Source organism: Sciurus carolinensis, chromosome 15 (genome assembly GCF_902686445.1).
Source record: "Sciurus carolinensis chromosome 15, mSciCar1.2, whole genome shotgun sequence".
Taxonomy (NCBI): Eukaryota; Metazoa; Chordata; class Mammalia; order Rodentia; family Sciuridae; genus Sciurus; species Sciurus carolinensis.
The window spans coordinates 42,499,554-42,514,941 of NC_062227.1; the positions used below are offsets into that span (position 1 = coordinate 42,499,554).

Below are 15,388 nucleotides of genomic sequence, written 5' to 3' on the forward strand. Positions count from 1 at the left end.
ATGCTGCCTGCAAGAGACTCATCTCATAGAAAGAGATACCCACAGACTAAATGTGAAAGGATGGGAGAAAACATACCATGCACATGGACACAGCAAAAAAGCTGGAGTATCCATCCTCATTTCAGATAATGTGGACTTCAAGCCAAAGAAGGGATAAAGAAGGACATTACATACTGCTTAAGGGAAGCATAAATCAGCAAGACATAACAATCATAAATATCTATGCCCCGAACATTGGCTCATCCATGTATGTCAAACAAATCCTTCTTAATTCCAGAAATCAAATAGACCACAACAGAATAATACTAGGCGATTTTAACACACCTCTCTCACCTCTGGATAGATCTTCCAAACACAAATTGAATAAAGAAACCATAGATCTCAATAACACAATCAACAATTTAGACTTAACAGACATATAGAATATACCATCCAACAAAGAATGAATACACTTTCTTCTCAGCAGCACATGGATCCTTCTCTAAAATAGACCATATATTATGCCACAAAGCTACTGTTAGCAAATACAAGAAGATAGAGATACTATCTTGTACTCTATCAGATCATACTGGATTGAAATTAGAAATAAATGACAGAATAAATAACAGAAACTTCTCCAATACCTGGAGATTAAATAATAAGCTACTGAATGATGAATGGATAACTGAAGACATCAGGAGGGAAATAAAAAAATTCTCATAAGTAAATGAGAACAAAATCACATCATATGAAAATCTCTTGGACACTATGAAAGCAGTACTTAGAGGAAGATTTATTTCATGGGGCACATCTAACAAAATAAGTAGAAATCCACAAATAAGTGACCTAATACTACAGCTCAAAGCCCTAGAAAAAGAAGAACAGACCAACACCAAAAGTAGTAGAAGACAGGAAATAGTTAAAATCAGAGCCGAAATCAACGAAATTGAAACAAAAGAAACAATTGGAAAAATTAACAAAATAAATAGTTGGTTCTTTGAAAAAATAAACAAAATTGATAAACCCTTAGCAACACAAAGAGAAAGAGGGAGAAAACTCAAATTACTAAAATTCGGAATGAACAAGGAAACATCACAACAGACACGAGTGAAATACAAAACATAATTAGAAGCTATTTTGAAAATCTGTACTCCAACAAAACAGAAAACCTCGAAGACATCAACAAATTTCTAGAGACATATGAATTACCTAAACTGAACGAGGAGGACATACACAACTTAAATAAATCCATTGCAAGCAATGAAATAGAAGATGTCATCAAAAGCCTACCAACAAAGAAAAGTCCGGGACCAGATGGGTTCTCAGCCGAGTTCTACAAAACCTTTAAAGGAGAGCTCATTCCAATACTCCTCAAACTATTCCATAAAATAGAAGAGGAGGGAACCCTCCCAAACTCGTTCTATGAAGCCAATATCACCCTGATACCTAAACCACACAGAGACACATTGAGGAAAGAAAGTTTCAGACCAATATCCTTAATGAACATCGACGCAAAAATTCTCAACAAAATTTTAGCAAATCGCATACAAAAATATATTAAAAAGATAGTGCACCACGATCAACTGGGTTTTATCCCAGGGATGCAAGATTGGTTCAACATCTGGAAATCAATAAATGTCATTCACCATATCAACAGACTTAAAGTTAAGAATCACATGATTATTTCAATAGATGCAGAAAAAGCATTCAATAAAATACAGCATCCCTTCATGCTCAAAACACTAGAAAAAATAGGGATAGTGGGAACATTCCTTAACATTATAAAGGCCATCTATGCTAAGCCCATGGCCAATATCATTCTAAATGGTGAAAAACTGAAAGCATTCCCCCTAAAAACTGGAACAAGGCAGGGATGCCCTCTTTCACCACTTCTATTCAACATCGTCCTTGAGACTCTAGCCAGAGAAATTAGACAAACCGAAGAAATTAAAGGGATATGAATTGGAAAAGAAGAACTCAAACTATCCCTGTTCGCTGATGACATGATTATATATTTAGAGGAACCTGAAAATTCCACCAGAAAACTTTTAGATCTCATAAGTGAATTCAGTAAAGTAGCAGGTTACAAGATCAATGCTCATAAATCCAATGCATATTTATATATAAGTGATGAATCTTCAGAAAGAGAAATTAGGAAAACTACCCCATTCACAATAGCATCGAAAAAATTAAAATACTTGGGAATCAATCTCACTAAAGAGGTGAAAGACCTCTACAACGAGAACTGCAGAACACTAAAGAAAGAAATTAAAGAAAACCTTAGAAGATGGAAAGATCTCCCATGTTCTTGGATAGGAAGAATTAATATTGTCAAAATGGCCATACTACCAAAACTGCTATACAGATTCAATGCAATTCCAATTAAAATCCCAATGATGTACCTTACAGAAATAGAGCAAGCAATTATGAAATTCATCTGGAAGAATAAAAAACCCAGAATAGCTAAAGCAATTCTCAGTAGAAAGAGTGAAGCAGTGGGTATCGCAATACCAGATCTTCAACTTCATACAAAGCAATAGTAACAAAAATGGCATGGTATTGGTACCAAAATAGACAGGTAGATCAATGGTACAGAATAGAGGACACGGACATAAACCCAAATAAATACAATTTTCTTATACTAGTCAAAGGGGCCAAAAATATGCAATGGAGAAAAGATAGCCTCTTCAACAAATGGTGCTGGGAAAACTGGAAATCCATATGAAACAGAATAAAACTAAACCCCTTTCTCTCACCCTGCACAAAACTCAACTCAAATGGATCAAGGACCTCGGAATCATACCAGAGACCCTGCATCTTATAGAAGAAAAAGTAGGTCCAAATCTTCAACTTGTTGGCTTAGGATCAGACTTCCTTAACAGGACTACCACAGCACAAGAAATAAAAGCAAGAATTAACAACTGGGATAGATTCAAACTAAAAAACTTTCTCTCAGCAAAGGAAACTATCAGTAATGTGAAGAGAGAGCCTACAGAGTGGGAGAAAATCTTTGCCAATCATACTTCAGATAGAGCACTAATTTCCAGAATCTATAAAGAACTCAAAAAACTCTACACCATGAATACAAATAATCCAATCAACAAATGGGCTAAGGAAATGAACAGACACTTCACAGAAGAAGATGTACAGGCAATCAACAGATATATGAAAAAATGTTCAACATCTCTAGTAATAAGGGAAATGCAAATCAAAACTACCCTAAGATTCCATCTTACCCCAATTAGAATGGCGATTATCAGGAACACAAGCAACAATAGGTGTTCGCTAGGATGTGGGAATAAAGGTACATTCTTACATCACTGGTGGGTTTGCAAATTAGTGCAGCCACTCTGGAAAGCAGTGTGGAGATTCCTCAGAAAGCTTGGAATGGAAACACCATTTGACCCAGCTATCCCACTCCTTGGCCTATACCCAAAGGACTTAAAATCAGCATACTATAAAGATGCAGCCACATCAATGTTCATAGCAGCTCAATTCACAATAGCCAGATTGTGGAGCCAACATAGATGCCCCTCCATTGATGAATGGATAAAGAAACTGTGGTATATATATATACAATGGAATATTACTCAGCCATAAAGAATAATAAAATTATGGCATTTGCAGGCAAATGGATGATATTGGAGAATATCATGTTAAGTGAGATAAGCCGATCTCAAAAAACCAAAGGACGAATGATTTCGCTCATAAGTGGATGATGACACATAATGGGGGGTGGGAGGGAGGCAAGAATGGAGGAAGGAGGGACTGTATAGAGGGAAAAGAGGGTAGGAGGAGTGGGGGGAAGGACAAAATAACAGAATGAATCAAACACCATTACCCTATGTAAATGTATTATTACACAAATGTTATGCCTTTACTTCATGTACAGAGAAACAAGATGTATCCCATTTGTTTACAATAAATAATAAATTTTAAAAAGTATATAGCAAATATTGTCACAGAAATTAATAGTAAATTAATGTTTTATGTATGGGTCATGAATACCACGTGTTCTAGTCAGCCTTTTCACTGCTGGGAACAAAAGACCTGAGAAGAACAATGTAGAAGAGAAGTTTATTTGGGACTCATGTTTTCAGAGGTCTCAGTTCACAGATGGCCAACTCCAATGCCCTGGTCCCAGGTGAGGCAGAAGTTAAAGGTAAAATGGTTTAGCAGAAGAAAGCAGCTTAGGATGTGGCAACAAGGAAGCAAAGCGAGCTCTACTCAGGGACAAGATATAAACCTCGAAGGCATGCCTCCAGTGACCTACTTCCTCCAGCCACACCTACTTGCCTACACTTATCACCCACTCTTTTTTTATTTGTTCTAATTGGTTGTACATGACAGTAGAATGCATTTTGACACATTGTACACAAATAGGGTATAACTTCGCATTCCTCTGGCTGTACAAGGTGCTGAGTCACACCAATAGTTTAATTGTACATGTACATTCAGTAGTAAGGTGTGTCTCATTCTACTGTCCTTCCCATCCCCACTGCCTTTTATCACCCACTTAATCTATGTTATTGGATTAATGCACTGAGTATTTGAAGGCTCTCACCACCCAATTATTTCACCTTTGGAAATTCTTGCATTGCCTAACACATGAGCTTTTGGGAGACACCTTACATCTAAACGGTAACACCACTCTTTTAGGAAACATGAACTGAATTCCAGGATACACAAAGTATCAGACAAGAACATTGGTGCCAATGATTAATATAAATGGAGTAATATTAACTTAGTAAACTATAGATGTTTGCAACATACAGGAAGTTTCTGATGATAGTAGTAATAGTGTGATTTGTGAGTTTGGGTATCAATGACACTTGAACCTGACTGTCTCTTGTAAGGAACAGTTGTAATGAGACTAAACAAAATTGTCCGTATGACATTGGAAACTGAAAACCTCTATTCTCCTCTCTTTCATTAGTTCCTTCTAGTCAGACACTTCCTATCTCTCCAGTGAAATGGCTCTAGGGAAGGATCACCTGTAGCATGTTACGATTTACACCGAACTGATTCTTGAAAGCCTTTCCTTCTTTGCTTGTACCCTTGGTTTCCAACTATTGTTCTATGCTTGCTTTTCAGTCTTACTGGGTATTCCTTGTTACCCAGTGAATATCAGTGATCCCTAAGGTTTGGCCTTTAATTCTCTTCTTACTACACTCCCCTTGAATGACCTTATACACTTCCATAGTTCAAACTACTACTAAAACAATGATGTCTCCCAAACTCTTATCTGCAATGAAAACACTTCTAGGCCTGAGCGGTCTTTACCATTAACCATTAGAGACTCTTCCCTATCTAACCAGTGAGATCTCATGATCAAAGCCCAAGATAAACCAAGTATGTCAGGAAGCCTCTCATCTAACCTACTTTCTCTTCTTGTCCTGTGATTTAGAGTGAGAGCCATCATTCACTGTGCCATCCAAGCCAAAAACCCTGGAGCCATATGCACCTTCCTGATGCTCATCTTTCATTGTCTCTTCATCCAGTAGGTTCCATCAGTTTTAGCATGTAAGTATTGTTCTATTTGATCCTTCACTCCCTCCTTACCTGTGATTCCTATCACCATTAGAAAAGTTAGCAAGCTGTCTTCTTTTATTCATTATATAAAATTATAATTTCATGTTACAAACAATTAAGGCCAACATGCTAACTTTTCTAATAGTAGTGGGAATTGAGTACCATGAGCGTCTGTGATTCATCAACTGAGACCACGAGAGAGGAAGAAGCCTTAATAGTGAAAACTGGGTTATGCAATATTTTCGTAGGCATGAAAAGGCTTTTGAAATTTCAAGGCGCCGTGATTTCTGCTTTTAAGTGGAGGCTCTTACAAAAGGAGAGTGATGAACAGGTTGGAATCATTTTTCAATAACAATGAATTAAACATACAAATAATTGAAGAATTTCTGTTCTTAAAGATATCTTGTTTCCTACAGTAGCTTAACCAAGTCTGTATCTAATTTATGTTATTTACTTAACAAACATTTCCTCATGGAGCAGATATAGCTTCCCAGTCTTTATTCATTGGCTACAAATTTCAAACAAATGTCATCTGAATGAATTAGTTCCTACTATGTGCATATAATGTATACATATGTGCATATAATGTGTGTATATATATGGCATTTGTCTCTCAATTGATAATGAGCTACATTTTTATTTTACTTAACATCAGGTAAATATCATCTCACTCCCACATGATCCTATTTATACTTACTTTCTAGGTAGAAGACAATGTCGCTACTATCTTTTATTCATAAAGAAAACTTTTATTGAAAGACTACCTTGTGTTATAGCCTGTGCTGAGTACCAAAGGTCCAGTGGGTCAGCTGGTGTCTCTCTTTAATATGGCTTTCAGGCACATAACAGATAGATATTAAAAATTTGATGAATAAAGATGAATAAAATCCAACCATAGGATCTCAGAAAAGGAATATCCACCCAAGATTTAGAAATTTTCTTGAAAGAAAGAAGGCCTTGAAGAAACTATTCTAGTGACTTTGAAAAGTAGCTCACCCATGTTATCACAGGAAAGAAATTTTATTTGTTTAAGTTTTTCAATAAATTAATAAAATTTTCCCTCTAAAATGGAATCTTTCATGACATTGTCCTGTTTAAAATATTAGTGCCACATTTTTTAATGTGTGTATTTTAGATAATTTTATCACACACACACACACACACACACACACGCATGCACACGCACGTAACCATGTGAGATGATGTATGTATCAATTTCCTTGGCTCAGGTAATAACTTCCCAAGGTGTACGTACATCACAGCATCATGTTGTACCACACACGCATAGAGCATATGTATATGTTTCTCTGTGTGTATATGTACATAGACAAAATTAAAAATTAGTGTCAATTTTTTAGGTAAGGCATTATCAACCAGGAAGTAATGTTTGAGTCAACAAAGCAGTCATTAATATCATTAAGCTAAACTGAATTAATAGCACATAATGTAACAGACTCTTAATAAAGAAAAGGACTTTCCCAGAGGAAATGGTGAACTGGGAATGCTTGGATGGTTTGGAAAATATCAAGGAAGAAGAGTTCAAAACATGAATTTAGGTCAGGTGAAGGCAACATTTGAGGTATCAGAGAAAGTGACCCAAATGATAAGAACTAGCACAAAGTCATGAAAATAGAGTGAGAGTGAAATTCCCCAAACAAAAAGAGGTAGAAATAAGTGCAAAATGCAAAACTCATTAAACTTTAAAAGAGTGCCTGTCCTGGAAGATCTGCCCCAGTGTCAATTTATGGTTAACCCTGTGTCTATAAAATTCTAGTTCACAGTCCAGGAATACCACCTTAATCTTAAACCCTGTCACCTAATCTGAATGGGTGAACAGTCTAGTAAACTTTCATAATGAAAACTAACTACTTATACTTCCAATTTGCTAATAACAGAGCAAAAGGGTATGTCATGTGCCTGGGTAACCTTTTTTTCCTTCTGAGAAAGAAGCATAAAAATAACACTCAAGATGAATTTCCTTAGTCTTTGGGGAAGTAGTTGTTCTGCTTACAGAAATTAACAAATTTTATACCATGAATAAAGTCTAATCTGTTTATTTCATTCTTTCTCAAAATAAAAATGTACATGTTCTCAATCCTCTTCTGTTTCTGAAGTTAAACAAATCATGTATAAATTTGAGGACATGACTCTGTAAAAAAAAATTCAAGTTTCATTTTTCCTTTGAACTCCATTTTCATCATTACTTTAGCCCTCCACATGAAGATTTTAGAGGCATAAAAATACTAGTTAAAAAAGAACTTATCAACCAGGTTCGGTGGTGCATGCCTGTAATCCCAGTGGCTCAGGAGGCTGAGGCAGGAGGATCACAAGCTCAAGGCCAGTCTCAGCAAAAGCAAGACACTAGACAACTCAGTGAGACCCTGTCTCTAAACAAAATACAAAATAGGGCTTGGGATGTGGCTCAGTGGTTGACTGCCCCCGAGTTCAATCCCCAGGACTCCACCGCGCAAAGAAAGAACTTATCACTATTTTACATTGACCCAGAACCAATATTGAAAATTTATACTGAAATTTATGCACTGTTGTAAGTGCCTTTTTGGCTGAGTGAGTAGAACTTAAAAAACCACTGGTATGATTAAATCTAGGGAACTGTGTCCCAGGAACTTTAATTCAATATAAGGGACTTGTTTTTAATATTGCAAGTTTATTTTCCATTTTTAGCACTGTTTTCTGCAACATTTAGGGGCACAGAATTTTAGACAGGGCTTTCTTTGGGCAGTTTTTTCTTTTTTCTTTCTTAATTTATTCCATAAATTTTGAGAACTGGCAGAAAATAGATGAAAAGAGTTCACTGGATACTCTGAAGGGTGCTTTAACTTTAAAACAACTACATTCTTCATGCAAATATTTTTATTGCACTGAAGGGTTTGAACCACAGCAAGGAAATTCCCAAGGATAGAGTCAGGGGACAGGGAGTGAAGTCTGAACACTGTGTGGTCATCATCACTGGGGCGGAGGGTGGGTGCTGTCTGAATTTGGGCTCTCTGACTAAACCTAGAATGAAAATCAGGGTGCCTAAGTTTTTTGTTTTCCCTTGGGAATCCAGGAAACTCCAGTGTCCATTCTCCCTGGAGGAAAGCAGTTTAACTTGGGGCATGAGATCAATAAGCTTTCAATCAAAGATTACTGAATATATGCAGTGGAAACAATGAGATTTAGATAAACAAAAACTGCCATGCGTAGCCCTGGAGGACTTCAGCGATTACAAACAGCACAAAACAACTCTGCACAAGATGTTTAAGGAAATAAAAAAGGAATTACATGTTGTATGATGGTGGAATGACATATTTGGATTTCTGAAAATCCATGGCAGCATTTATTTATGGACCCAGGAAAAATCTTGTTTCAGAATAAGGGCAATGAAGAGGTATTTTAGGTAAGCTGAAACTGAGAGTTTATTGCTGAAGTACCTCTGAGAAAGGATAGAATTAAGGAAGAAGAAAAATGATTCCAGAGAGAAGCACTAAGTTGCAAGAAGGAATGGTGAGTGACAATGAAAAAGTAAGCATTAAAGTTAAAAACTGTCTGTATAAAACAATGATTAAAATAGATATTCTAATAAAAATGATAATACCTAATTTAGCGATCTAGTAATGGAAACAAATGCTTTATAGCAATAATTTGTATGGCTGGAAGTCAGTATTGTGAATCAAAATCTCTAACTCCTTGTATTGTAAGTTAATTACAAATGCACAGTTCTAAATAAAATAATCATATTTTAAGAAAATATCTATGGTTATATTTAAAGTTTAATGATTAAAAATAGAATGTCAAACAAAATGATAGAAGTAATGTAATAACAATAAGAAAAAATAATTTTCAATTAAAAGGCATGTAGGGAAAAAAGAAGCAAAAGAAAAATCAGAGCAATTAAAAATAAAAAGTTACATAATAGATGTACAAATTATATAATTGACTGCAATAACCATATATAGATTACAATCACCGGTTAAATAGAACAGGTTTAGAAAGTTGTGCCTACATATATTTGATAAGAAATGCCTTAAAGTCTAAAGCTACAAAAGATTGAAACTAAATAATCAAAACAATTTATTAAGCAGGTATCAGCATAATGAAATCTTGGATATATTAGACAAAAGAGGCTGAAGATAAATAGTATTATTAGAGAAATTATTGTATCAATTTATCTGTATCTATCTCTATATATGCAAAGGTAAAGACTATTTTTATCAGAAACATTAAACTATTTTAGGCAACTAATATATTAGAAATAATACACTAAATATAAATCAACTAATGTATAAACATGAGAGATTTCAATGTAGCTATCAATTTTGACAAAAAATTAAAATAATGATGATGATAGACATGAGCTAACAAATATGGATATATACATATGTGTGCATATTCACACATATACACACATACACACATATGTTCCAAAATAAAAATTAACTATCTTCTTAAGCACCTATAAAAATGTTAGAACTAGAAACATAAGTTAAAACATAGAACATAATATTTCTTGAGATCACAGAACAAGTATTATTTTTGAGAGAATTGACATGGTATAAACCACATTCTTGACAAGAAAGCAATTAAATTACAAGTCAAAAATAAAACAAACAAAATAAAAATATATATCTTTTTAAAATGTATAAATAAAGTTTTAAATACAACATGAATCATAATAAATCATAATGAATTTTAAATACCTAACACTGAATGATAATTTAATGAACTTCAAGCATGTAAGATGCAACCAGATGTTGGAAGAGTTTATAACATATTATATACCAGTTTAAACACAAAAAAGTAGTAACTAAAATTTATTATTTGAACAAAAACATTGACAACTTTGATAGATACCAGAGATTAAAACAATTGAAATAATACTATGAGTAATCTTATGCAATAAATTGAAGATGAAATGAAAATAATAAAGTCCTAAAAAAGTAGAACTTGATAAAATGAACTCAAGACAAAGCATGCAGTAAACACTCAGTTCTGAAGGTTTTATCCAAGAGGTTTTCAAGTTTTCAAGATAGTTTATTCCAATTGTGTGAAAACTCTTCTAGAAAATATAAAGAGCTTATTCTCCAAATCATTCAACAAGTTAAGCATAACATGAAAACTCAATATCAGATAAGCACAATAAAGGAAAGGAAAAATAGAATGCAATCCTTTTTGTGAACTTGTGTGTAAAACTATCTGTAAATGTTTATAAAATGAACATGGCAATGTATAAGAACCATAATTAATCACAACCAGGCTGTGTTTCTCCTTGAAATGCAAGACTTACTATAGAATCTAAACATACATTTTATCCACCGCAGTAACTTAAAAAAAGGAAGAAAACTATATTATCATCTTACTGGATGGAGAAAACACATTTGAAAAATATTTAAGACCTATCTGTGACAATACCACCAACAAAAAGTATCTTGTTTGTTTGCATGGGGATTGACAATAGTTTTCTAGAAAGAGCTAGACAATAAATATTTAGTCATTGTGGGCCAAGCCTTCTGTGGAAGACACACAACTACTAACTTAGCTTGAAAGCAGCCTTAGGAAATACAAACATAAATGAATGCGGTTGTGTTACAATAACGCTTAATTTACAGAATTTGAATGTGATGCAATTTTCACATCAAGAAATATTTTCTTCTTTTGATTTTCTTTCCAAATATCTAATAATATAAACCTTTTTCTTATCTCACAGGCCCTACCAAAGTATGTGCCAGCCAATTTGGTCACGGAGCTGCAGTTTGTCTACTCTTGTTATAAAACGCTGGACTGGAGAAGCTAAACAATGTAGTGAGTTAAGGAAAAACACATATGTTTGGAAAGATGCATATATATCCAAGTAAAGAAACTGCCATTGATTATTTTTATTAATAATGCAAGAAATTTTACTGTTAAGTGATAAAAATTTCATGAGAAACTTTTGCCAGTGGCTGTATAAAATGTTGCTATTTAGAAATCAAAATTTTATTCATTATTAGAAACTATAATTACAAATTTTTTTTTTATCATGACAGAAAATTGTAAGGTGATTTGAAACAAATTTTTTTATAAGTTGAATAGGATCAACAGAGTAAAGGTTAGAAAACTTAAGACACTGAATGAGATAAGAAATGAATACTGATAGTGAAATTACAAGAAAATATATTCATAAGGGAAGAGATTTTAAAATTTTGTTTCATCAGTCGTTGTTCATCAAAGCACCATAAAAATGAAAACAGTAACCTATAATTGGGAGAAAATATTTGCTACATACACAACCGACAAAATACTAGCATCTAAGATCTACAGGTAGATCGTACACACACACACACACACACACACACATAATATCTATATAAAAAGATAAAAGAAAAAACAGTTTAAAAAGTCCAATTAATGGCATAGTAGTACACACCTGCAACCCCAGCAACTTGGGAGGCCAAGGCATGAGAATTCCAAGTTTGAGGTCAGTAGTGAGACCCTAAACAACTTAGTGAGACCCTAAACAACTTAGCGAGACCCTGCCTTAAAATAAAAAATAAAAAGGGCTGGGGGCATGGTTCAATGGTTAAGTAGCCCTGGGTTCAATTCCTGGTACCAAGGGGGAAAAAAAAAAGTGCAATGGTAAAATGAACAAAAGACATTAATTCATAAAGGAAAACATAAATCACATACTTATAACTAGAAAATACAAGTTGATGACACAATGAAATATTCATTTATACCCATTAGATTATGAGAAATTCCCTTCTTTACATAATAATAATAATACTCATAATAACATAATAATTATAATACTCATAAGTATTTAATATCATTATTGTTTGATTATGTCAAGCACATTACATTATTCTTCCACAAAATGGGTCCTATTATTCTTATCTTATGGGTTAGACAAAGGATTCTTAGCAAGAATAAATAATTTGCTATCTAATGGTAAAACTGGAACTAAAATCCATGTCTGCCTGACTTCGTATTTCATTATTTTTATCATTATCTTTGATAAGTATTTGCTGAATAAATAATTTAGTTGGTGTAAGCTAGAGAGGTGTTTTGTTTCAAAGTTGTAAATAAGCAAGTTTTAGCTTCTCTTTATTCTCTTTGTTACATGTTGTCTCTTCTTTTTCACATTTCTCATCACATTGGCAACAGCCCCTGTGTCTTCATGCTGTCCCCTGGCTGTTTTCCAGCTCCTTCTTCAAAGCCCATGTTCTTAAAGAAGGCTTCTGCTCCATATTCCCAGCTAAATTTTTTCTGTTTGGTCCTACTCCTGAGTTTCTACCTTGAGACACATCCTTACGTGTCTTAAGTAGTCTTATTACACAATTTCTATTTTATATAGTAGTGTTCCTGAGTTGTGTCAATTACTCCAGGCACTTAAAAAGGACATCTACTATTGCTTTATCTAAGGGAGTAGATCTAATGAGAGGAATTTAAGTTATTGAGTAGTGTTTTGTGTTAAGTAGTTTAGAAATTATGGGAACTTCTAGGTGTTTTCCCACATTATACCACAATAGTGACTACACATGCTATAAATTCAACATGGAGACACTCATAGTTCTTGGAATAAATGAAAGTGTAATAGCTGAACGAATTTTATTATATTTTCTGTCATGTTAGCATAAGTACTGTAACAATGTGTCAAGTCAAACAATTGTTTTTTTTTTTTCTTCTTCTTCTTTCAGTAAATGAGCTTTTTGAAGATCTAGTCTCTCCTTTGTTCTTCTGACAGCTTGTTCTGCTCATTACATGAAATGTGGGATTATCAAATCAATAAGATTTCACTGTTTCTGAAATATATTATAAAATTGGATAAACCTTCTGAATTTTCCTAAATACAGGTTCCAAGTCAAATTGTAAATCAGGAAGCTGACACACCAAACTATTCATGACCATTCCTAAAATTATGGTTCATGGGTGTTCAAAAGATCATTCAAAGTGAGCCAAAACAAAAAAAAAAAAAAAAAAAGAAAAAGAAAAAAAAATTCATCAGGAGATAGTCAAGAGAATTTTGAAGGCTTAGAGAAAATGTATGTAGACATTGTGAAAATAACTTAAGAGACTTCAGAAGAATAAGGAAGAAAAGTATGTAAAAGATGGGAAGGAATAAGATACTATTAACTTTCCTTTTAAGAAGGTGTGAATCAGAAATTTAAGGATGTCTCTTGAATGTGATGTTTTATCATGGAAAGATGAGCACTAGTTTATTTCAGGTGTGCTACAGGTGGTCCTATGTCTGCTTTCTCTGCTATGACATTAGGTCCTTGAGTGCAGAAACACGGGATATTTCTCTTTGTGTTCCTTGCACTTTGTTCAGGCCATGAGCATGGAAAGTCCTCAACAAATATTGTTTGAATTACTTAATTAATAAATACAAGTCCTTTAATGAGTGTCAAGAAAGTTGGGTGCTTTTCACTTCAATTACAACAAATTGTACATTGTAAAATTTTATTAGCTATTATGCCTGTTGAACCAACACCGCAGGTTAACTCTGTACAACTGTGGTCCTGTATTGCAACAGGGATCACTACTCTATGGAGAAGCCTTTCCTGAGGCATCTCCCCGTCCTGGGTAGAAAAAAAGCTCTTCCTCTTCCATGCTCCCATAGAGCGCTAATATTATTTCTAATAAAGTATGCATCATATTAAATTGTCAACATTTATAACATGCAAGTTTTGGCAGTAGATCTAGAACATACTGAGTTCAAGATCTGTTTGTTTTGTTGCCAGTTGTAGTGTCATTGCTTAACACCATAGCAGGGACTGGGTAACATTTGTTTTATGAGAATTAGAGATAGCATATCATGACAATATAAATAATGGCTCCCTTCCCTCAAATGTCCATAGTTTAATCCCTATAACCTGACAACATCATACTTCATACTGAAAAAGGGACTTTGCAGATATGATTAAGTTGAAGCTATTGAGATAAGGAAATTATCCTGGACTATCCAGGTGAGCCTGCTGAAATGATAAGGTCCTGAGGAGGTATTTGTGAAACCATCAAGTGAGTCTTACAGAAAAGCTAGAAGCAATGTGGATTGTTCCCTCTAGTTGCCCAAAGGCAGGTATGGCTATGTGAAAACAGTCCATGAAGAAGACAGGATGACCTCCTTCTGGTGTCACTGTGAAGAAGGGCCCATATACCAAAAAATGCCACAGCCTGTGGAAACTGGACAGGGTAAGGAAACCATGTCCCTCAGGATTTTTGGAAAGAACCTGTCCTGTTTATACTTTAGCTTTATCCCACTGATGTTGGATTTCTGATATCCAGAACTACAGAATAAATTTATGTTGCTCTGGTGACACCAGGCCACCATTTTTTCTAACATGGTGAAGCACGTGGAATTCCAACTGAGCACTTTTTAAAAGGTATGGAGTGAAAGTTGTTAGACAATAAACTTTCCCACCTAGTTTCAAAAGACACCATATTTTCTCATCCCTAAATAACATTTACTGAACAACTATTGCCTGAAAAAGAAAAACTGTATTAGGAGGCAGAGCATAGATAACACTTTGTGAGACATACTCCTGTGCATTTCCAACAGAATTGAATCTGCAAAAGTTGGGCACATAAGGCACATTAATATGTAACCAGCAATATAAAGTAGTATTTGTGAAATATCAAGTGAGTCTTACAGAAGAGCAGAGGCAATGTGGATTGTCCTCCCTCTAGTTGCCTTGGTCCTAGATGGCCTTATGAAGGAGGTGGACCTCAGCATGACCTGAGGTCTACCTGTAAAAAGGAGAAGAATCTTCCATGTTAGGGAGAAACAAAGATCATGCTAGTAAGAGGGGAAAATGATCAAAGAAAGCTGGCCTACAGGAATTAGTAAATCTATCTGGGCCTCTGTGAACAACACAATCTAACTAAAGCAAAAAGAAGGGAG

General features: G+C 34.5%; 1 protein-coding gene across 1 annotated transcript in view; it reads right to left on the reverse strand.

The window, feature by feature from the left end:
• Ccdc178 (coiled-coil domain containing 178) overlaps positions 1-15,388 on the reverse strand; it is a 356,910-nt gene that overhangs the window by 12,508 nt on the left and 329,014 nt on the right. The window contains exon 19 of the mRNA XM_047526223.1: positions 4,753-4,761. Coding sequence (XP_047382179.1) covers positions 4,753-4,761 — 9 coding nt within the window. The remainder of the gene's footprint in view (positions 1-4,752; positions 4,762-15,388) is intronic.